General features: G+C 48.4%; 1 protein-coding gene across 1 annotated transcript in view; it reads left to right on the top strand.

Moving 5' to 3' along the window:
- Positions 1 to 818: 818 nt before the first annotated feature.
- Positions 819 to 25,229, top strand: part of LOC144487737 (disintegrin and metalloproteinase domain-containing protein 12-like) — a gene marked incomplete at its 3' end in the record, with an annotated part of 102,911 nt that continues 78,500 nt past the window's right edge. Inside the window, exons 1-4 of the mRNA XM_078205809.1 lie at positions 819 to 958; positions 12,043 to 12,220; positions 14,648 to 14,740; positions 19,262 to 19,457. Of these exons, the coding sequence (XP_078061935.1) occupies positions 819 to 958; positions 12,043 to 12,220; positions 14,648 to 14,740; positions 19,262 to 19,457 (607 nt within the window). The remainder of the gene's footprint in view (positions 959 to 12,042; positions 12,221 to 14,647; positions 14,741 to 19,261; positions 19,458 to 25,229) is intronic.

Below are 25,229 nucleotides of genomic sequence, written 5' to 3' on the forward strand. Positions count from 1 at the left end.
GCACAGGTTAAAGAGATGTGTATTGTCTCCAGACAGGACAGCCAGTGAGTCAGCAGGTCCAGGCAAGTTGTCGGGGTTACAGATAGTGTGACATGAACCCAAGATCCCGGTTGAGGCCGTCCTCATGTGTGTGGAACCTGGCTATCAGTTTCTGCTCAGCGACTCTGCGCTGTCGTGTGTTGTGAAGGCCGCTCGACAATCACCAGGCAAGACTGTTCTCTTCCTGTTGGGGAACACTTCAGCAGTCACGGGCATTCAGCCTCTGATCTCCGGGTAAGCGTTCTCCAAGGCGGCCTTCACAACACTCGACAACGCAGAGTCGCTGAGCAGACATGAGGACGGCCTCAACCGGGATCTTGGGTTCATGTCACACTATCTGTGACTCCCACAACTTGCCTGGGCTTGCAAAGTCTCACTGGCTGTCCTGTCTGGAGACAATACACATCTCTTTAACCTGTGCTAATGTTCTCTCCACTCACATTGTCTGTACCTTTAAGACTTGATGAGCTGTAATGACTCGCATTCCAAGCATTATTCATTATTCTGTAAATTGAGTTTGTGCCTTTATATGCCCTGTTTGCTGTTTATGAGCAGATCTCCCACTCACCTGACGAAGGAGCAGCGCTCCGAAAGCTCGTGGCGTTTGCTACCAAATAAACCTGATGGACTTTAAGCTGGTGTTGTTAGACTCCTGACTGAGTACAAGGCAGTGAGGAGGTTTTGTGTGAGTGTTAACCAGTCTATCCAGCCCCTTATTGTCAGCATGTGAGGATATTGAAATGCACTGACAGACACTTCCTTCTCTTCCCTCTCAGGACATGCGATCAAGCATTTTGGGTCTTTCTGCAACCCTCGCCCATGAGATGGGACACAATTTGGGAATATCACATGATACTGACTCACGGGATTGTAACTGTGCAGATCGGGAAGCCGGTTGTATCATGGAAGAAGCACTGGGGTGAGAACCACATTGAAACATTGTGCCTGTGATTCACAGTCTCAATGCCATGCCTACCAGCCTTGCTTTCTAACACAAGGTCAGTGGGATGACTTGTATTTGTAAAGCTGGGTGGAATTGTGTGTGTTTTGGAATAATTGGAATATTGCTGCTTCAAGCTGCAGCCAAAGCCTCCACAAAATCTTTGATTTGATTTGATTTGATTTATTATTGTCACATGTATTAATAGACAGTGAAAAGTATTGTTTCCTGCGCGCTATACAGACAAAGCATAGCATTCATAGGGAAGGAAAGGAGAGAGTGCAGAATGTAGTGTTACAGTCATAAATAGGGTGTGGAGAAAGATCAACTTAATGTAAGGTAGGTCCATTCAAAAGTCTGACAGCAGCAGGGAAGAAGCTGTTCTTGAGTCGGTCGATATGGGACCTCAGACTTTTGTATCTTTTTCCTGATGGAAGAAGGTGGAAGAGAGAATGTCCGGGGTGTGTGGGGTCCTTAATTATGCTGGCTGCTTTTCCGAGGCAGTGGGAAGTGTAGACAGAGTCAATGGATGGGAGGCTGGTTTGCGCGATGGATTGGGCTACATTCACAGCCTTTTGTAGTTCCTTGTGGTCTTGGGCAGAGCAGGAGCCCATACCAAGCTGTGATACAACCAGAAAGAATGCTTTCTATGGTGTATCTGTAAAGGTTGGTGAGAGTCGTAGCTGACATGCCAAATTTCCTTCGTCTCCTGAGAAAGTAGAGGCATTGGTGGGCTTTCTTAACTATAGTGTCGGCATGGGGGGACCAGGACAGGTTGTTGGTGATCTGGACACCTAAAAACTTGACACTCTCGACCATTTCTACTTCGTACCCGTTAATGTCGACAGGGAGGGTGTTCTCCATGTTCTGCTGTGCCCGTGATGTGGAGGCCAGAACAGGAAGGTCGAAATGGAAAAAAGCAATCTCTGTGAATGGCCAGCTGCTCCTGAAGCATTTTGGAGAGAGGAGAGAAAAGCATTATGTTAAAAGTGTCTGCCTTTTGTGATGAACCATCGTTGGTCCCCACTGGATAGTACTGAGCCAGGGTCTGGCCAGTACTACAAGGATGTACATATGTTGCTGTTGGGTTAGGGATGGGTTGTGCTACTTGTTGCTGTTGGGGTTAGGGTGGGGTTGTTACACCTTTGTATTGTAGTGTTGTGGCACATCCCAGTCGGGCTCCGCCTCCTGGGAGAGGTATAAAGGTCCCTGCTCTGGCCGGGACCCCTCAGTCTGGGATCGTGTATATAATTATTGGCTGCTTCATTACAGTAAATAAAAGCCTTTTATTTCCCGAGCTTCAGGCCTCGTGTTTGAGAAGCGCATCAATTTTATTTACTGTTGTTAAACTCTCGTCAAAGAGAAAAAAAAAAGTGAGTATGGAGCAGATCCTGAAGCCGGAACGCCTTACACTAGATCCACGTGCGGTGGGCGCTTCTAACACCTTCGGCCACTGGCTGAAGTGCTTCGAAGACTACCTGGCAGCCTCCGCAGCGGTCACCACAGATGATGACAGACTCCGGGTCCTCCATGCGAGGGTAAGCGACACTGTCTACCTCGCGATCCGTGCAGCCACCGATTATACCGATTATACTAAGGCCCTCGAGCTTCTGAAGAAGCGTTATATCAAACCACCCAATGAAATACACGCTCGTTACCTCCTAGCCACTCGACAACGGCAGTCTGGCGAAACGATGGAGGAATATGCGAACGAGCTCCTACAGCGAGCCAGGGGCTGTGACTGCAAAGCTGTGTCGGCTGAGCAGAGCATGAACGACCTCGCCCGAGATGCGTTTGTGGCGGGAGTCGGATCGTCGTACATTCGACTTAAACTGTTGGAGAAGGGTAACCTTGATCTTACCCAGGCCATCGAGCAAGCGGAGATGCTCGAGACGGCCTCCAAGAGCTTAGTATTATATCCGGAGGACCATGTGGAGACAACGTGGCAGGAGCAGTCGCCAATCCCTCCTCGTCCCTCGGGTTCGAAATGCTGCGTAATGGCGTGCTCACGCTCGGGCCAGACGACGGCAGCAGCCCTGGGCGGCCCGCGGTGCTACCTCTGTAGGGGAGCGAAGCATACTCGGCAACGGTGTCCCGCTAAAGCTGTGTTGTGCACCGCATGCGGTAAAAAAGGGCATTATTCAAAAGTGTGCCGATCTTAACCCAGGAACGGCAGTGCGGCCTGCGATTCTTCAGAGCCCGGGTCTTCGTCGTCGAAGTCATCAAGTGGTTCGTCCACGTGCAAGGCCAGGACGACGCCATTGCGGTCGACGCAGTCGGATGTGTGTGACCACCAGGGGTCGCTGAGTTTGGCACCCTCACCCACGTGCGACTCATGGGAGCGGCCATGTTGGTCGACACTGACCGCGAACGACCAGCAGGGGACCTCCTCATCGATTTCAGCTGCCTGCAGTGGCGCTCATGAACCAACGGTGGCGTCGATCATCCTGGACCAGGCCAAGCCTCATAGACTTGACAAATCTATGATGGACATTCAGGTAAATGACCACGTGATTTATTGTCTGTTTGACAGCGGGAGCACTGAGAGCTTTATCCACCCAGACACTGTGAAGCGGTATGGACTCCAGATTCAACCTGCCAAACAGACAATCTCTCTGGCATCGAGGTCCTGGTCTGTCGCCGTGCTAGGGAGTTGCGTGGTTACTTTGAAGGTGCAAGGCACAGTTTACGAGCGTTTCAAGCTTCTAGTGTTGCCGTATCTTTGCGCGCCAATACTTCTCGGACTAAACGTCATGGTCCACTTGAGGAGTGTAATCCTACAGTACGGTGGGCCACTCCCTTCACTGGCAGTGGGAAAACAGCAGCAGCCTCCAAATTGCCTGTAGCCTCTCGACGCTGAAGATCACCACACCCTCCGTGTTCCAGAGTCTTGTGCCAGGCTGCAAGCCCATCGCGACTAAAAGTAGGCGTTACAGCGCTGAGGATCGGATCTTCATTAGATCTGAGGTTCAGCGGCTCCTCAAAGAAAGGATCATACAACCCAGCGCTAGTCCGTGGAGAGCGCAGGTCGTGGTGGTCAAGAGCGGGAACAAACCCCGGATGGTCATTGACTACAGTCAGACCATTAATCGATACACGCAGCTGGATGCGTATCCTCTCCCGCGCATATCTGATATGGTCAATCAGATTGCGCAGTACCGGTTGTTCTCCACCATAGACCTCAAGTCTGCCTACCACCAACTCCCCATTCGCCCAGAGGACCGACAATACACGGCTTTTGAGGCGGATGGTCGCTTGTATCACTTTCTCAGGGTTCCCTTTGGTGTCACCAATGGGGTCTCGGTCTTCCAGCGTGCTATGGACCGAATGGTGGACCAGAACGGGCTGCGGGCTACCTTCCTGTACCTGGATAATGTCACCATCTGCGGCCATGACCAGCAGGACCACGACACGAATCTCCTAATTTCCTACGCACTGCATCTCGCCTGAACTTGACCTACAACAGGGAGAAGTGTGTGTTTCGTACGCGCCGTTTAGCCATCCTAGGATACGTGGTGGAAAACGGGGTCATTAGCCCTGATCCAGACCGTATGCGCCCCCTTTCTGAACTTCCCTTGCCCACTCGTGCAAAAGCACTGAGAAGATGCTTAGGCTTCTTCTCTTATTATGGGCAGTGGGTTCCCAACTACGCGGACAAAGCCCGTCCGCTCATTAAGTCCACGACTTTTCCCCTAACGCCAGAGGCCCGATTGGCCTTTGATAAACTGAAAGCCGACATCGCGAAAGCTATGATGCACGCTGTTGACGAGTCCATCCCCTTTCAGGTGGAGAGCGATGCATCTGATTTCGCCCTGGCCGCCGCAGTTAACCAGGCGGGCAGGCCCGTCGCATTTTTTTCCCGCACCCTCCAAGGCCCCGAAATTCGGCATTCAGCGGTGGAAAAGGAGGCCCAGGCCATTGTGGATGCCGCCATTACTTGGCGGGAAAACGGTTCACCCTGATCACGGACCAGCGGTCCGTGGCGTTCATGTTTAACAACACGCAGAGGGGCAAGATCAAGAATGACAAGATCTTGCGGTGGAGAATTGAACTCTCCACCTATAACTATGACATCATGTACCATCCAGGGAAACTCAATGAGCCTTCGGATGCCCTCTCGCATGGAACATGCGCCAGTATACAGGAGGACCGTTTGCAGGCCCTCCATAATGACCTATGCCATCCTGGGGTCACTCGGCTCTACCACTTTATAAAAGCCCGCAACCTGCCCTACTCGGTGGAGGACGTCAGGTCAGTAACAAGAAGCTGTTGGGTTTGCGTGGAATGCAAACCGCACTTTTACCGACCTGACCGGGCACATTTAGTCAAGGCCACTCATCCCTTCGAGAGACTGAGTGTCGATTTTAAGGGCCCCCTTCCCTCAACAGATCGGAATGTGTACTTCCTCAACATCATTGACGAGTACTCTAGGTTCCCTTTTGTTATTCCCTGCTCTGATACATCCGCTGCCACGGTTATCAAGGCATTCCGTGATCTTTTTACCCTGTTTGGGTACCCTGGCTACATCCATAGCGACAGGGGCTCGTCGTTCATGAGCAATGAATTGAGGCAATACCTGCTCTCATACGAGATTGCCTCTAGTAGGACCACGAGCTACAACCCGAGGGGTAACGGACAGGTGGAACGTGAGAATGCTACAGTCTGGAAGGCTGTCTTACTGGCGTTGAAGTCAAAAGGTCTTCCAGTCTCCCGTTGGCAAGAGGTGCTCCCTGATGCGCTCCATTCCATATGCTCACTCCTGTGTACGGCAACCAATGCTACTCCCCACGAGAGGATGTTCTCATTCCCTCGGAAGTCTTCCTTGGGGACCTTATTACCGTCTTGGTTGACGTACTCAGGACCCGTCCTCCTGCGGCGACATGTAAGGGCCCGCAAGTCCGACCCGTTGGTCGAACAGGTCCATCTCCTCCACGCCAACCCTCGGTATGCCTATGTGGCATACCCTGACGGGCGAGAGGACACGGTCTCGATCCGAGACCTGGCGCCAGCAGGGGACATAGCAACCCCTGTCGCTCCCATACCCCCTGTTACAAACCCTTTAACTCTTGTTTCTTCCCCGGACACGGCGCGGGCAGCATCGGGACCATTGCTTAACCCTTTTACTCCCGTGTACAGCTTGCCTGAGCCCAGAAGATGGTCGCCACTGCAGGGCGTGTCAGGATCCCATGGACTACCGGCACCTCAGGGTCAACCGGCCTGTGAGTCCGTGGAAGAACAGCTGGACGCCGCCTTGGGGAGAACGCCACCGCAAGTGCCTACTCCGGTGTCACCGCCGGTATTGAGGAGGTCACAACGACGGTGCGGTCCCCCTGACCGTCTGAACTTATAGACTGCTGACACTTTATTCTGTTTTTGTACCCCGCCGGCCTTTGTTCTCAAAGGAGGGGTGAATGTGGTGAACCATCGTTGGTTCCCACTGGATAGTGCTGAGCCAGGGGCTGGCCAGTACTACAAGGATGTACATATGTTACTGTTGGGTTGTGCTATTGTTGCTGTTGGGGTTAGGGTGGGGTTGTGCTACTTGTTGCTGTTGGGGTTAGGGTGGGGTTGTGCTACTTGTTGCTGTTGGGGTTAGGGTGGGGTTGTGCTACTTGTTGCTGTTGGGGTTAGGGTGGGGTTGTGCTACTTGTTGCTGTTGGGGTTAGGGTGGGGTTGTGCTACTTGTTGCTGTTGGGGTTAGGGTGGGGTTGTTACACCTTTGTACTGTAGTGTTGTGGCACATCCCAGTCGGGCTCCGCCTCCTGGGAGAGGTATAAAAGTCCCTGGTCTGGCCGGGACCCCTTCAGTCTGGGATCGTGTATATAATTACTGGCTGCTTCATTACAGTAAATAAAAGCCTTTTATTTCCCGAGCTTCAGGCCTCGTGTTTGAGAAGCGCATCATCTTTTCAAAACTATGTTGAAGCGTTTGCAAACGTCTCCAACAAGTGCCGAGAGGCAGCATTTAAACAGGTGTGGCATCAGCAAACCCTCACAAAGCTGCAGTTAGTGGGAATCTGGGGGAGCACCCTGCATTGGCTGGAACCATACCTGGCACAAAAGGAGAGCTGACAGGACCATGGCGGGGGGAGGGGGGTGAGGTGTTTGCCCCTTGATGTTCAATGGCATCACCATTGCTGAATCCCCTATAATCAATACCCTGGGGGTTGCCATTGACCAGAAACTGACCTGGACAGCTATATAAATACCGTGACTTCAGGTACAGGCCAGAGGCTGGGAACCCTGCAGCTAGTAACTCACCTCCTGCCCCCCCAAAGGCTGTATGGAATGGGCAATGGATGTTGGCCTACCCATTGATGCATCCATCCCATGAATTAATTAAGAAAAAAGACAACCTCCTGACCGATTATCCTGAGCTCCTGGGGGGTGTTGCCTGCCCTCCTTGCACCTGGCACAGACTGCACTGATCCTGAAAAGGAGTGTGGCCTAAGATCAGCCCCACAGCCGACACCAAACAGTCAGACAGGCTCAGATAAAAAGGGAGGAGGTATTGGAGGTTTTGAAAAACATTAAGGTGGACAATTCCCCAGGACCAGATAATATCTATCTCAGAATACTGAGAGAGGCGAGGGAAGAAATTGCTGAGGCCTTGGCCAAAATCTTTGTATCCTCTTTAGCCACGGGCGAAGTACCAGAGAATTGGAGAGGAGCTCTCATTGTTCCACTGTTTAAGAAGGGCAGAAGAGACAATCTGGGAAATTACAGGCCTGTGGCCTTACATCAGTGATGGGGAAATTATTGAAGAAGATTCTGAGGAACAGGATGTACTCACATTTGGAAGAGAATAGACTTATTCGCGATAGGTAGCATGGTTTTGTGAAGGGGAGGTCGTGCTTCACGAACCTTATTGAGTTTTTGAGGGCTATTAGGGACAGTCAGCATGGCTTTGTGAGTGGAAAATCATGTCTCACAAATTTGATTGAGTTTTTTGAACGGGGTAACCAAGAAGGTAGATGAGGGCAGTGCAGTTGATGTTGTCTATATGGACTTTAGCAAGGCCTTTGATAAGGTATCGCATGGTAGGTTGTTGCATAAGGTTAAATCTCACGGGATCCAGGGTGAGGTATTTAAATGGATGCAGAATTCTCTTGATGACAGAAGCCAGAGGGTGGTTGTAGAGAGTTGTTTTTCAAACTGGAGGCCTGTGACCAGCGGTGTGCCTCAGGGATCAGTGCTGGGTCCACTGTTATTTGTCATTTATATTAATGATTTGGATGAGAATTTAGGAGGCATGGTTAGTAAATTTGCGGATGACACCAAGATTGGTGGAATAATGGAAAGTGAAGAGTTTGATCTCTGATTGCAACGGGATCTTGATCAATTGGGCCAGTGGGCTGACGAATGGCAGATGGAGTTTAATTTAGATAAATACGAGGTGATGCATTTTGGCAGATTGAACCAGGGCAGAACTTACTCAGTTAATGGTAGGGCGTTGGGGAGAGTTACAGAACAAAGAGATCTGGGGGTACACAAGGGACACCCCTGCCTGCTCCCACCGTGCCACCTCGCCCGGGTCAGCGCTACCCTGGAGTTTACAGATGTCCACCTCTTCCATGGGTGGAGTGGTGATGGCGGCTCCCTGCGGGAGGGCTTCCCCAGCTGCAGCTTTGGCAGCAGTGTCTGTTGGTTGGTTTCCCTTTTGCTCCGCAGTCCTCGCCTTCTGGTGGGCTTTTATTTTAATTACGGCTGCTTCCGAGGGTAACCTGGATGCCGTTGCCAAGTCTCGGATTATGTAGGTTATGACACAGTTGCATTTCGTTAATCTTCTGCCAGAAGATCGCATTACTGTGTCTGGGCTGGAGGGTCGGGAGTTTCTCTCATAATTTCATTGTGTCTCCCGGTGTGAGTGACACAGAGATCATTTTAATCTGGGTCTGCCGCCCTCGCCCATCTCTCCCTTGTCCCCCAGGAACGCATTCGATCTTTAAGGGAGCTGCCATAGCGTCCTGGGGCGGGGGGGCGGGGGGCGGGGGGGCGGGGGGTCGGTGGTCAACGGGTGGTTCCCCCCTGTCGGGCAGTGAGCCCGTTTCATCCATTAAGCATTCCCAATCGGGACACTCCTCACTTGGGAATTCATGTGAGAAGTGGGACAGTGCTGGCAGCACGGGGTTAGCGGCCATCACAGCGGCGCGCTTTCCCTGTGCGGACTGTTCTTGCTTGTCCTGAACATGTTTATGAACTCGCCCTGCTAGAGTGATGTGGGCTTTTAATATCAGGATCCAAGCCTTATCATCTTTATTCCTCTTTTCTTTCACCCACCATTCCCGTTGGTTTTCAAGTGGGTCTTGGGGTTTCCACCCTGCTTTGATCATGCTTTTAATTAGTGTCTTATTTTTGTCTGCTAGATAGCGGGTGAGGGACCCTTCTGGTCCCCATTCGAAGGTGGTATCATTGCTATCCATGTCGGGTCTCTTAACTAGGACCAGTGGTATACTAATCCTGGCTCTGGTGCTTCTCACAGATACTTGTGTGGGTATCTCTGAGGTTACTGGTTTGGTGTTCCCACTGTCAGTGTGTTTAAACGTTCAGCAGCAACACGCAGAGCCCGTCCTGCGTGTAGCGGGGAGATTACCGCGCACAGAGGCAGGTGAGCTCTGACCACAACTACAGGGGCCGGGACCACCCTTTCCTTGCCAACTCCTATCGCTAAGTCAATCCTCAGAGGCTCACCGTTTCCCTATCTCCTCGGGATCACCCTGACCCGGGTGCGGACAGGCGTGGAATTGACCGCAGATAGGAGTTCCCCCGGCGTGTAGCCGTTCTTTTGCGCTACCAGAGGTCTCCTGCTTGTAGTGGTCGAGGCACTCACAGAGGCTCCAGACTTAGTAGCGCCCGGACATGTAGCAGACTCCTCGCGGATTCTGCCCCCAGTGGCCCGAACCTTTCGCGCCTGCAGAGGTCCGACCCGACTTGCAGCGCCCGGACTTGTACCGAACTCCGAGAGCCCGATCACAGTGGCCCAAACCTAGACGTCCTCCCGGCTTCTACTATTCTCAAACTCTGTCCTGTCAGGTACCTATAGGTCAGTTAGTTTATGGTCGGGTTCATCGTCAGGGGTACACGGAATGTAATGGCAACACAATCTATCACAGTTCGCGACCCCACTCGCCCGCCCAAAAAGAAACTTAAACCCTACTTTACCGCTGTACAGCGATCGAGCGGACTCTGTTCACAGGTTCAGATCGCGGCAGCCGTGAAGCACCGCTCTGACACTGGGAACGCCCGCGGATTTAAATGAGTAAAGATACTCACCCAGTGCCCAGAGACGATGTTCCAGCGACGGTCACGATCCCGGACGAGCCCCCAATTGTTAGCGCGAGTGGGCGAACACGACCACTTCGGACTCAGAGTCAGGTTCAACAGCGGTACAGCTTTATTAACGTCGACGGAGGTACAATCAGGACATACAAACAGCACTGTCCCGAAAGCACTCTGAAAGCCCTGCCGCAATGGGCTACAGTTATACTCAAACTTTGACACGTTGTATGATTCAAATGTTAATGATTTGTTTACAGTATTTGACTCTGACCATTCTGTGGTTGATGTGTTTGTTTATGGTGTTCTGATATGGTCATCCTGTTTAATGGGTTTTTAGGTGCGGAGTTGATGTGTTAAGTCTGGTGATTGCCCAGTCTAGGGAGGTGAGAATTGTCTGAGATCTCCAGGGTTTCTTATACAATAGGTGTTTTATCAGGAAGTTTTTCATGTCTAGGAGACCTTCTGTTTGATAAGGGCTTCCTGATATCCTTGGAGCCAATTTAATTAAATGGAAGGTTATGCTAATGTGAGTTCCTGAGTCCCTTTGTCAAACTTGTTTCTGCATTTTAAAAGACCTGCTTGTCTGTTCACACTTTGTGCCTGGGTGCTGCTTTGTCCTGTTTCATTTATTTGATTTTATTCGAAGAAATATTTAATCTAAGGAATCACAGAAATTTGTGTCCGCTTACAGTTTCATTGGTCAGAACATTGAATACAGGAGTTGGGACGTCTTGTTGAAGTTGTACAAGACATTGGTAAGGCCACACTTGGAATACTGTGTGCAGTTCTGGTCACCCTATTATAGAAAGGACATTATTAAACTAGAAAGAGTGCAGGAAAGATTTACTAGGATGCTACTGCGACTTGATGGTTTGAGTTATAAGGAGAGGCTGGATAGACTGGGACTTTTTTCTCTGGAGCGTAGAAGGCTGAGGGGTGATCTTATAGAGGTCTATAAAATAATGAGGGACATAGATCAAATAGATAGTCAATATCTTTTCCCAAAGGTAGGGGAGTCTAAAACTAGAGGGCATAGGTTGAAAGCGAGAGGGGAGAGACACAAAAGTGTCCAGAGGGGCAATTTTTTCACACAGAGGGTTTTGAGTGTCTGGAACAAGCTGCCAGAGGTGGCAGTGAGGCGGGTACAATTTTGTCTTTTAAAAAGCATTTAGATGGTTACATGGGTAAGATAGGTATAGAGGGATATGGACCAAATGCGGGCAATTGGGACTAGCTTAAGGGTTAACAAAAAAGGGCAGCATGGACAAGTTGGGCCAAGGACCTATTTCCATGCTGTAAACCTCTATGACTGTAACTGACAAGAAAAATTGACCAGGGCAGGGCAGTGGATGCTGTATACATGGACTTTAGTGAAGCCTTCGATAAGGTTCCACATGGCAGGCTGATACAGAAGGTGAAGTCCTTAGAAGTCCATGGGCGGCATGGTAGCACAGTGGTTAGCACTGCTGCCTCACAGCGTAAGGGACCTGTGTTCGATTCCTGGCTTTGGTCACTATCTGTGTGGAGTTTGCATGTTCTCCCCGTGTCTGTGTGGGTTTGCTCCAGGTGCTCCCATTTCCTCCATAGTCTGAATGACGTGCTGGTTAGGTGCATTGACCCGAACAGGCGCCAGACTGTAGCGACTAGGGGAATTTCACAGTAACTTCATTGCAGTGTTATTGTAAGCCTTACTTGTGACTAATAAATAAACTTGAACTTTAAGAGATGTATGTGAAAATTATTTCCTGTTTTGGTCTTTATGTTTTTGTGTGTTCTGATCTTCAGTTTCAAATCCCCAAAGACCTTCAGCTCCTGCAGCCGACAGGATTATGAGGGAAGCCTACTCGTTGGCCGAGGGAGTTGTCTCTACAATCGGCCGAATGTTGACCAGCTGGTCGGGGGCCCTGAGTGTGGCAACCTGTACGTGGAGAGAGGGGAGGAGTGTGACTGCGGCAAACCTGCGGTAAGGTGCAGTCAGAGAGTGATGATATAGAAGAGTTCTTTGTGGCAGGCTACAGGTGATGGTGTTATAGCTAAGGGCCAATCAGAATCAGGTCAATATTTCACCTGCTGAGCTATGTGCATCGGACATTCAGTGATGCTGGGTCCAGAATGATGGACCTAATTGAGCTTTACAAGATTGAGGGGCTTAGACAGGACAGCCAAGAAAGACCTGATTCTCCTGGTCGAGGGGGCAATGACCAGGACACTGGTTTAAAGCGATTGGTAGAATCCGGAGACATCCGGAATTCACTGTCCAATTGATGAGACTGAAACTCAGGGTACCTGGATCTGGTATCTGAAGTGATGTAACCTGTGAGGCAGTCGACCAGGACTGGAAAATGGGATTAAAATGAACGGCTAATTTCTTTTATCTGCCCAACACAAACACAATGGGCTGAATGGCCTCTTTCTACAGTTCTGTGTGGGGGTGTGAAATGGTCAGGAACCTTGGGCTATCTTAGCCTGGAGGTGATGTGAGAAACTTGCACGCAGCTAAAGGATTCATTTGCAATGCCAGAGGAATTCAAAGTTTGCCTTATGATGGAGGCTGCTACGCAAGCTTTGATGGCCACATGCGCCTCGGGAAATCCAGTGATGTCCTGAGTCCTTTAACTCTTTCAGGAATAGTGCTGAAGTGCATGGATTCACTATCCCATTTCCAGATGGAGTAATGCAGAGGTGAGCAGCGGGTTGGGAGATTTCACACATCGCTCCAGATGTGCCCTGGAATGGGGTTTGGAATGCAGGTCACCGTCTTCCTGATGGGCAGTGGGTGCCCATCACCTGCTGGGTTCAGCTCACATCACATTTCACATATCAGAAACGTGTTTCAGTCAAGTGAGACTGTGGTGTGCTGTAGAGGGATCTGGGCGTCCTTGTACACAAATCACAACACGTTAATACACAGGTACAGCAAGTAATTAGGAAGGCAAATGGAATATTGCCATTTTATTGCAAGAGGAATGGAATATAAAAGTAGGGAAATCTTGCTCCAAGTGTTCAGGACATCGGTGGGGGGTTTGGTTGACGAGGGGAGACTTGGGCCACAGTGACACAAAGACATTGAGAATAAGCAAAATACTGCAGACACTGCAATCGGAAATCATCCACTCCCTGGAACACCATGAAGACTGTGGAACCCAATTCTAGCAAAGGCAGACCGGGGTTTGTGCTTTCAGATAGCTCCCAGCACGGACCCACCAGACTGCTAGAGTAAAGCTCTTCCACTGAGATCCAAGGACAAGACCTCAATACCAAACAAAGCAAACCTCCATTCAGGTCAGCAGAGGTCAGCAGACATTGGAGCTTTCCTCATGCAGTGCTGACTCTGCTCTGCCAGTGTGAGTGACAAGCTAGTTTCACCCTTGGATCATTTGTAAATGAGTGCGCATACAGATGTTGGGAATTTGGACTGGACCAGCTGGGAGGGAGTGGGTGTGGACACAGATGTTGGGATCTTGCAGTGCTCCAGCTGGGAGGGAGTGGGTGTGGACACACATGTTGGGATCTTGCAGTGCTCCAGCTGGGAGGGAGTGGGTGTGGATACAGATGTTGGGATCTTGCAGTGCTCCAGCTGGAGAGAGTGGGTGTGGATACAGATGTTGGGATCTTGCAGTGCTCCAGATGGGAGGGAGTGGGTGTGGATACAGATGTTGGGATCTTGCAGTGCTCCAGCTGGGAGAGAGTGGGTGTGGATACAGATGTTGGGATCTTGCAGTGCTCCAGCTGGGAGGGAGTGGGTGTGGATACAGATGTTGGGATCTTGCAGTGCTCCAGCTGGGAGGGAGTGGGTGTGGATACAGATGTTGGGATCTTGCAGTGCTCCAGCTGGGAGAGAGTGGGTATGGATACAGATGTTGGGATCTTGCAGTGCTCCAGCTGGGAGAGAGTGGGTGTGGATACAGATGTTGGGATCTTGCAGTGCTCCAGCTGGGAGGGAGTGGGTGTGGATACAGATGTTGGGATCTTGCAGTGCTCCAGCTGGGAGAGAGTGGGTGTGGATACAGATGTTGGGATCTTGCAGTGCTCCAGCTGGGAGGGAGTGGGTGTGGATACAGATGTTGGGATCTTGCAGTGCTCCAGCTGGGAGAGAGTGGGTGTGGATACAGATGTTGGGATCTTGCAGTGCTCCAGCTGGGAGAGAGTGGGTGTGGATACAGATGTTGGGATCTTGCAGTGCTCCAGCTGGGAGAGAGTGGGTGTGGATACAGATGTTGGGATCTTGCAGTGCTCCAGCTGGGAGAGAGTGCTGCTCTATAAATGACTGCTATCTGACAGGCAGAAAAGTTTCAACATTTCCTCTGTTCTTTCTTTCTGAGTTGCTGATTTTCCGATTGTGAGATGTTGTTCCACTCACTGGAAGTTTCTGTTTTTACTTTCCCCTCAGGAATGTTCCAATTTCTGCTGTGAGGCTTCGACTTGTAAACTCAAACCTGGTGCAGAATGTTCATCCACTGGTGCATGTTGTAAGAACTGCCTGGTAAGACCCGACTGGATCATTCTTCACATGAACGTACAGATAGATGAACATATGAAATCGGAGCAGAAGGAGGCCATTTGGCCCCTTCAACCTGTTTCACCATTCAATAAGGTCATGGCTGATCTATCTGTATCCAATTCCACATTTCCACCTACCCCGATAACCTCTGATTCCCTTTGTCTAGCAGGAATCTAACCACCTCTGCCTTAACAATCAGTGAGTGCGCCTCCATCACCTCCTGAGGCAGAATGTTCCAGAGTCACACAGTCCTCTCAGAGGAAAACAAGTCTTCACCTCTTTCCTAAAAGGGCAACTCTTAACTTTAAAACAGTGCCCCCTTGATCTGGAGCCACCACAAAAGGAGACATCCTTTCCACATCCATCATTCAGGATCTTATAGACTTCATTCAGACCATTGCTCACTCTTCTAAAACCCAGTGGAAACTGGCCCGGGCTTGTTCATCCAACAGTAAGAATCCTCCAGTAGCAAGGGTTTAATAAAAATCCTTTATTACATAACCACTTGGCCACACTCTGGACTCGGCCTGCCCCAGTCACCATCTCCTTCCTGTTCCTACTGGCTCAGCTGGTCAGCTGACCACCACATCATGTTGCCATTGGTTACATTGCCTACACTGTGTCCACAGAATTTCACTGTTAAATTACAAAGAACAAAGAACAATACAGCACAGGAACAGGCCCTTCGGCCCTCCAAGCCCGTGCCGCTCCCTGGTCCAAACTAGACCATTCTTTTGTATCCCTCCATTCCCACTCCGTTCATGTGGCTATCTAGATAAGTCTTAAACATTCCCAGTGTGTCCGCCTCCACCACCTTGCCTGGCAGCGCATTCCAGGCCCCCACCACCCTCTGTGTAAAATACGTCCTTCTGATATCTGTGTTAAACCTCCGCCCCCTCACCTTGAACCTATGACCCCTCGTGAATGTCACCACCGACCTGGGAAAAAGCTTCCCACCGTTCACCCTATCTATGCCTTTCATAATTTTATACACCTCTATTAGGTCACCCCTCATCCTCCATCTTACCTGTGAGAACAACCCCAGTTTACCCAATCTCTCCTCATAACTAAGCCCCTCCATATCAGGCAGCATCCGGGTAAACCTCCTCTGCACTCTCTCTAAAGCCTCCACTACCACTCCTTCTGATAGTGTGGCGACCAGAACTGGGCGCAGTATTCCAAATGCGGCCGAACCAACGTTCTATACAACCGCAACATCAGACCCCAACTTTTATACTCTATGCCCCGTCCTATAAAGGCAAGCATGCCATATGCCTTATTCACTACATTCTCCACCTGTGCTGCCACCTTCAAGGATCTGTGGACTTGCACACCCAGGTCCCTCTGCGTATCTACACCCTTTATGGTTCTGCCATTTATCGTATAGCTCCCCCCTACGTTAGTTCTACCAAAATGCATCACTTTGCATTTATCTGGATTGAACTCCATCTGCCATTTCTTTGCCCAAATTTCCAGCCTATCTATATCCATTTGCAGCCTCTGACAATATTCCTCACTATCTGCAAGTCCAGCCATTTTCGTGTCGTCTGCAAACGTACTGATCACCCCAGTTACACCTTCTTCCAGATCGTTTATATAAATCACAAACAGCAGAGGTCCCAATACAGAGCCCTGCGGAACACCACTAGTCACAGGCCTCCAGCCGGAAAAAGACCCTTCCACTACCACCCTCTGTCTTCTGTGACCGATTGGTCTGTCAGCGATGTCCCTTCAAATGGCTGGAACCAGTCGGCTTTCAACAGTGAAACCCCCAGCTTCATAACAGCTTCTTTCCCCTGTTTAAAAATGTTACTTTTGTTATTCGTTCGTGGTACATGGGCGTCGCTGGCTGGCCAGCAGTTATTGCCCATTCCGAGTTGCTCGAGGGCAGTTGAGAGTCAACCACATTGCTGTGGCTCTGGAGTCACATGTAGGCCAGACCGGGTAAGGAAGGCAGATTTCCTTCCCTAAAGGACATTAGTGAACAAGATGGATTTTTCCGACAATCAACAATGGTTTCATGGTCATCAGTAGATTCTTAATTCCAGATTTTTTTTTAATCCAATTCAAATTCCACCACCTGCCGTTGCTGGATTCGAACCTGGGTCCCCAGAACATTAGCTGAGTTGCTAGATTAATAATCTCGTGATAAAACCACGAGGCCATCGCCTCCCCAGTTAAACTGCTGTTCTATCTTTGTCCTTTTCCATGATGATGCTACTGTTCCTCTCCTGAACCAGAACCTCAGATTGCATCAGGAAACCAGACTAATCCCCAACAACTTTTCTACTTTTGGCATGAATGTGAGGATAGGCGACGTCGCTCCAAGAGTGATTCCCCTGGCAAATTAGGGATCTTTTACAGTAAAACAAACTTTATTTAATTACACAGCTTTCGTATAACTCTAACAAATGAAGCAGCTTAATTATTATCCATTGAACAATGTTAAAAAAAGAAACAGTTCCAAATAAGCAACATTCTTCTGTCTTTATACAAGCCCCAGCCAGACAGAAAGCTGTTTCTCTGTGAGAAAATTAGCTCCACCCATTGACCACATTCTCACATGACCCTGTCAATCAACCTAAACAAATAGCCTCGTGGAAACCTTCATTGATAAACAAAAATCCATTCGCTCCATCCTAAGTAAATACTACATGAATAAAATGAGTAATTATCCCGCTCTCCCAACATCTGAGGTGTATTCCCTCCAAACATACTGACTGCCTGTAGAAACTGAATTTTAAAACATTCCTCTTAAACATAAAGTATATGAATAGCCCACTATCATCACACCTCCTCCTTAAAAATGAACCAACAATATGAAAAGATGGCCTCATTTTTCTAAAGCCTCTAATTTTCTTCACACTATTAATGCTCTATAAGGTCTTATTGCATCTAAGCGTGCAAACTTAGCATCAGAATAGCCCAGTTCAGTCTTTCTTTTCCAATGTTGAATGTTCACTCCTTTCACATCCAAGTTGTGATGAAGCATCTGCAATCACATTCTCTCCTGCTTTAGGGATAGTGTTGAAATTAAATGGCTGGGATAATAAGTTCCATTTAAACAGTCTGGCATTTTTACTTTCAAACTTCTCCAGAAACCTCCAGAAAGACAAAATTGTACCCGCCTCTACTACTACCTCTGGCAGCTTGTTCCAGACACTCACCACCCTCTGTGTGAAAAGATTGCCCCTCTGGACATGTTTGTATCTCTCCCCTCTCATCTTAAACCGCTGCCCCCTAATTTTAGACTCCCCTACCTTTGGGAAAAGATATTGACTGTCTAGCTGATCTGTGCCCCTTATTATTTTATAGACCTCTATAAGATCACCCCTCAGCCTCCTACGCTCCAGAGAAAAAAGTCCCAGGCTATCCAGTCTCTCCTTATAACTCAATCCATCAAGTCCCGGTAGCATCCTAGTAAATCTTTTCTGCACTCTTTCTAGTTTAATAATATCCTTTCTATAATAGGGTGACCAGAATTGCACACAGAATTGATCAAGATCTCGTTGCAATCGGAGATAACTTCCTTCACTGTCCACTATGCCACCAATCTTGGTGTCATCTGCAAACTTATTAACCATGCCTCCTACATTCTCATCCAAATCATTAATATAAATGACAAGTAACAATGGACCCAGCACTGATCCCTGAGGCACACCGCTGGTCACAGGCCTCCAGTTTGAAAAACAACCCTCTACAACGACCCTCTGATGGATGGATTGGGCTACATTCATGGCCTTTTGTAGTTCCTCGTGGTCTTGGGCAGAGCAGGAGCCATACCAAGCTGTGATACAACCAGAAAGAATGCTTTTTATGGTGCATCTGTAAAAGTTGGTGAGAGTCGTAGCTGACATACCAAATTTCCTTAGTCTTCTGAGAAGGTAGAGGCATTGGTGGGCTTTCTTAACTATAGTGTCGGCATGGGGGGGATCAGGACAGGTGTTGGTGATCTGGACACCTAAAAACTTGAAACTCTCAACCCTTTCTACTTTGTCCCCATTGATGTAGACAGGAGACTCTAGTAGACTCTGATGTAGACTCGAGTATTCGAGAGGCTAAAGAATTCTGGAAAATAACCATCAATGGATCTGGTATTTCCAGGGCCGCTTCCTTCAGTTACTCTGGGGTGAAGATTATCAGGACCTGGAAATTTATCCACCTTCAATCCCATCAATTTCCCCAAAACCATTTCTCTACTAATGCTGATTTCCTTCAGCTTCTCACCAAAACATGTTTCTCTCAGAATTTTATGACTCTATTTTTCTTGCTGCCCATCACAACTGTTGAATATCGCGAGGTGTTTGAACGAATGCTCAGTGAGGCTATATTCCAATGCTCGAACAATAGGTCGCTGTACATCCCTAACCCCAAGATCCTGATCATCTCCTCAGCCCCAACCTTCTCTCTCTCCAGACACCAACCCGTTCTCAGCAATTACACACCACTCTCAGCCCTGCCTGAACAATGAGCTGATTGAAACCTGATCACTTTGTTCTGCAGTTTCTTCCAGCAGCGACCATTTGTAGACCACCGAGGGGAGAATGTGACTTGCCAGAGTTCTGCACAGGAAACTCCTCAGACTGCCCCGTCAATGTATTCCTGAAAGATGGCCACACATGCAGCAACGGAAATTTATACTGCAGCGATGGGATCTGTCAGTCTGCAGATAAGCAATGCCAGGAAATCTGGGGTGAGGGTGAGTACAGGCTACTAGAATCTTCCATGTTCTTACAGCACAGTTATATTCAAACACCAAACATGCGAGAGTAGAAAGTCATCCCAGAAAATAGTCAGCGAGTCAGGCAGCATCTGTGGAGAGAGAAAACAGTAACATTTCAGGTGATGATGTTTATCATGAATATAAAATATCACTGAGCTGCATTATTAACTCTGTCTCTCTCCACGGAGCTGCCTGAGCTGCTGAATATTTCCACAGTGTTCTGTTTTACACAGCATCTTGTTTGGGGTTTGTTGTTGCTGTTTATTCACCTTTGAATGGATGGTGAATTGTGCCTTTAACTCTTTAGTTATTCTGTCAAATTAATTACCAGTCTAACAATCATCCAGTAGATAAAAGCATTGCAAGGCCTCTTAGTCCCGTGAGAGGCACATCCTGTTCAATGTGGGAAATCAGGAATACGTCTCACATGGTGAATAACCATAAACCCATCAAGGAAGGATTGTCAGAAGATCCAGGTTTTAGAGTTTGAGCAGGAGCAGATGTCACTGTGACGCATCCACATGGCTGAGAGCTACATGGTGAGCACTTTTCAGGAGATGATTACCTCTTCACTCAGAAGTGTTCAAACAGAGAGGGACTGAGTGTCCACCAGTCAGTCACAGAGGGATAGGTGAGTAGTATTGGAGAGCTCTGAGTGCATCCCTCTCTTTAACCAATATTCAGATCGCACTACTCGTGCTGGTTTACCTGCAGAGTGCAGCCAGAACCATGTCCACGGCAGCACAGCTGAGGTAGCCGCACAGGACACAGGGTGGGAGTGGGAGGTAGGAAGGGGAAGAAGATTAGAAACAAAATAGATGAACCATAGCAAATACCAAGGGACAGAATCATGTAAAATACTTCAATAATTGTCAGTTTGGGAAATGGTCTGAGTTTGGTAAATCGAAATTAAATATTCAAATGTAAAACTGTAACAAAACTATTGGCTGCTTTGAAAGATAAATGCTTTGGACACAATCAAGGTTTATTCCATTAAAGATTAGAGGTAGTTTAAATAATTTCTATTTGTCTGTTGTTATTAAGATTAAGGTCTTGGTTGAACTTTAAGCTTAATTCATGTTTCTTTCTGTATTCGCGTGCTATGAAAGGGTTAAAATTTCAGCTGACTCCATGTTAAACTAAAGTGCTGCATGTCTGTAGGTTTAAGTTTCATTCAAACTTTGCCTGCATTGTAATCCAGGTTTTACAATGTAAAAGCAATGACACAGGTAGAAAGAACTAAGCTGTTGCTTAGCAACCAGAGAGCCAGTTGGAGTTCAGTTACAATCAGATAACCCATGAAGCAAGAAGGGAAGCTGCCAGTTCAGGCCGGATAATACAGAGGATAGACTGTGAGTCTGAGAAACGAAAGGACATTCTGAAATCAGCAAAGAAGATTCCAGAAATGTTTGATTTGATTTGATTTATTATTGTCACATATGTTAGTATACAGTGAAAAGTATTGTTTCTCGCGCATTACACAGTCAATTTAAAGGAATAATGATCAGAAATGTGGGAAAGGGTTCTGTTCAGTGACGTCAGGAGCAGAGAGAAGCTCTGGTGAAGTCAGCGAGTGAGAACCCAGACATCTGTCATGGTCCTGAGGTCAGGGAAGCCTCAACACAGCATGTGAAGCCGTGATGTCCTGTTGGAGAGTCTGGGTAGCTGGAAAATCGTGTGGCAGCCGGAAGGTTGATCCAGTGAAGAGGAATGTTGGAATGCGAGGTTAAAATCCTGGAGGCAAAAAATCTCGTGTGGAAGAAGATTTTAAAGCCTGTTCTTCGAGTGTGGAGTGTGGAAATTGTAACGATGTGAGGGGTTTTGGGTTTGAATCAAAAAAAGATGTCGGGGGTGATTTTCCCCAAAAAATCCAAGTGCCCAACGGGCGGGAAAGTGGGAGATTTTCCCGCCTTTTTTTTGGGTGGGGTGGATTTCCGGCACTCTGCGCTCCGCAGAGACCGCTGGGGGATTTACGATGGAAAGTGGGATGCGGAGCCTTATCCCACCCGAGAGGCCAACATCATAGAAGCATAGAAACTAGAAGCAGGAGGAGGCCATTCGGCCCTTCAAGCCTGCTCCACAATTCATTCTGATCATGGCTGATCGTCAAATTCAATATCCTGATCCCCTCTTCCCACCATATCCCTCCCAAGAGTAATATCTAATCTCTTCTTGAAATCACACAATGCTTTGGCCTCAACTACTTTCTGTGGCAGTGAATTCCACACATTCACCACCCTCTGGGTGAAGAAATTTATGCTCACCTCAGTTCTAAAAGGTTTACCCCCTTATCCTCAAAGTATGACCCCTAGTTCTGGACTCCCCCCACCATTGGGAACATTCTTTCTGAATCTCCCCTGTCTAACTCTGTTAGAATTTTATAAGTTTCTATGAGATCCCCTCTCACTCTTCTAAACTCTGGTGAATATAATCCTAACTGACTTAGACCATTCTCCTGTGACAGACCTGCCGCCCCAGGAATCTGCCTGGTAAACCTTCGCTGCATTCCCTCCATAGCAAGGACATCCTTTGTCAGATAAGGACACCAAAACTGCACACAATACTCCAGGTGTGGCCTCACCAATGCCCTGTACAATTACAGAAAAACATCCTTATCTCTGTACTCAAATCCTCTCACTACCTTCTTTACTGCCTGCTGTACCTGCGCGCTTACTTTCAGCAATGGATGCACGAGGACTCCAAGGTCTCATTGAGTATCCACCTCTCTCAATTTACACCCATTCAAGTAATAATCTGTCTTCCTATTATTGCTACTAAAGTGAATAACCTCACATTTATCCACATTATACTACATCTGCCATAAAGATACCCACACACTCAGCCTGTCCAAATCACACTGAAGCATCTCTGTATCATCTGCAAATTTGGAGATAATACATTCAGTTCCCTCTTCTGTCATTAATATATAATGTGAACAGTTGGGGTCCCAGCACAGATTCCTGCGGAACCCCACTAGTCACTGACTACCAATCAGGAAAAGACCCATTTATGCCAACTCTTTGCTTCCTATCTGCTAACAAGTTTTCTATCCATCTCAAGACATTACCTGCAATCCCATGTGCTTTAACTTCACATCGTGGTCTGTTATGTGAGACCTTGTCGAAAGTCTTCTGAAAGTCTAAGTAAATCACATCCAGAGTTTAGAAGGATGAGGGGGGATCTTATGGAGACTTATAAGATAATGCGGGGGCTGGATAGGGTGGAGGCGGAGAGATTCTTTCCACTTAGTAAGGAAGTTAAAACTAGAGGACACAGCCTCAAAATAAAGGGGGGTCGGTTTAAGACAGAGTTGAGGAGGAACTTCTTCTCCCAGAGGGTGATGAATCTCTGGAATTCTCTGCCAACTGAGGTGGTGGAGGCTACCTCGCTGAATATGTTTAAAGCACGGATGGATGGATTCCTGATCGGTAAGGGAATTAAGGGTTATGGGGATCAGGCGGGTAAGTGGTACTGATCCACGTCAGATCAGCCATGATCTTATTGAATGGCGGGGCAGGCTCGAGGGGATGGATGGCCTACTCCTGCTCCTATTATGTTCTTATGTTCTTATGTTCTCCTTGGTCAACTCGACCAGTTACATCCTCAAAAGATTCCAATAGGTTCATCAAGCATGATTTCCCCTTTGTAAATCCGTGCTGACTTTGTCTGATTATACCACTGCCTTCCAAATGCCGAGTTATGAAATCCTTGATAATTGACTCAAGCAACTTCCCCAGTACTGACGTTAGGCTCACTGGTCGATAGTTCCCTGTTTTCTCCCGACCTCCCTTTTTGAAGTATAGAGTATAAAAGCTGGAGTCTGATGATGCAGCTGTATTGAACGCTGGTTAGGCCACATTTGGAGTACTGTGTCCAGTTCTGGTCGCCACACTACCAGAAGAACGTGGAGGCGTTAGAGAGAGTGCAGAGAAGGTTTACCAGGATGTTGCCTGGTATGGAGGGTCTTAGCTATGAGGAGAGATTGGGTAAACTGGGGTTGTCTCCCTGGAAAGACGGAGAATGAGGGGAGATCTAATAGAGGTGTACAAGATTATGAAGGGTATAGATAGGGTGAACAGTGGGAAGCTTTTTCCCAGGTTGGAGGTGACGATCACGAGGGGTCACGGGCTCAAGGTCAGAGGGGCGAAGTATAACTCAGATATCAGAGGGACGTTTTTTACACAGAGGGTGGTGGGGGCCTGGAATGCGCTGCCAAGTAGGGTGGTGGAGGCAGGCACGCTGACATCGTTTAAGACTTACCTGGATAGTCACATGAGCAGCCTGGGAATGGAGGGATACAAACGATTGGTCTAGTTGGACCAAGGAGCGGCACAGGCTTGGAGGGCCGAAGGGCCTGTTTCCTGTGCTGTACTGTCCTTTGTTCTTTGAATAGCGGGCTTACATTAGCTCCCCTCCAATCTGTAGGAAGTATTCCAGAGTCCAAAGAATTTTGGAAAATAACCACCATTGGATCTACTATTTCCAGGGCCGCTTCCTTAAGTACTCAGGGATGAAGATTATCAGGACCTGGAGATTTATCCACCTTCAATCCCATCAATTTCCCCAAAACCATTACTCTCGTCATACAGATTTCCTTCAGCTCCTCACTAAAACATGTTTCTCTCAGCATTTCTGGTACATTTTTCATGTCTTCCTTTGTGAAGACTGAAGCAAAGTACATAGTGCTGAGCGGGCTACTGCAAATGTGCCGATCTGTCAGTGGGGGCATTGGTGCATGCACATTGCCCCCCCTCCCCGCACCTGCCCCCCCCCCATCACCGGCCTCCCGATCACCAGTTTCCCTGACCCCTCCAACCCCCAGTCTCCAGCTTCCTCGACTCCTCCCACCTCCCCCTCACCGGGCCAGCCCGATTCCACTCCCCCATGGCCAGCGCCGATCCCATTGGATCAGGAATTGGCTAGCGGATAGGAAACAGAGGGTGGTGGTTGATAGTAAATATTCATCATGGAGTGCGGTTACAAGTGGTGTACCTCAGGGATCTGTTTTGGGGCCACTGCTGTTTGTAATATTTATTAATGATCTGGATGAGGGTATAGTTGGGTGGATTAGCAAATTTGCTGATGACACCAAAGTCGGTGGTGTGGTAGACAGTGAGGAAGGGTGTCGTAGTTTGCAGGAAGACTTAGACAGGTTGCAAAGTTGGGCCGAGAGGTGGCGGATGGAGTTTAATGCGGAGAAGTGTGAGGTAATTCACTTTGGTAGGAATAACAGATGTGTTGAGTATAGGGCTAACGGGAGGACTTTGAATAGTGTGGAGGAGCAGAGGGATCTAGGTGTATGTGTGCATAGATCCCTGAAAGTTGGGAATCAAGTAGATAAGGTTGTTAAGAAGGCATATGGTGTCTTGGCGTTTATTGGTAGGGGGATTGAATTTAGGAGTCGTAGCGTTATGTTGCAACTGTACACAACTCTGGTGCGGCCGCACTTGGAGTACTGTGTGCAGTTCTGGTCCCCACATTACAGGAAGGATGTGGAGGCTTTGGAGAGGGTGCAGAGGAGGTTTACCAGGATGTTGCCTGGTATGGAGGGGAGATCCTATGAGGAGAGGCTGAGGGATTTGGGATTGTTTTCGCTGGAAAGGCGGCGGCTAAGAGGGGATCTTATTGAAACATATAAGATGATTAGAGGTTTAGATAGGGTGGATAGTGATAGCCTTTTTCCTCTGATGGAGAAATCCAGCACGAGGGGGCATGGCTTTAAATTGAGGGGGGGTAGTTATAGAACCG

Source organism: Mustelus asterias, unplaced genomic scaffold (genome assembly GCF_964213995.1).
Source record: "Mustelus asterias unplaced genomic scaffold, sMusAst1.hap1.1 HAP1_SCAFFOLD_1005, whole genome shotgun sequence".
NCBI lineage: Eukaryota > Metazoa > Chordata > Chondrichthyes > Carcharhiniformes > Triakidae > Mustelus > Mustelus asterias.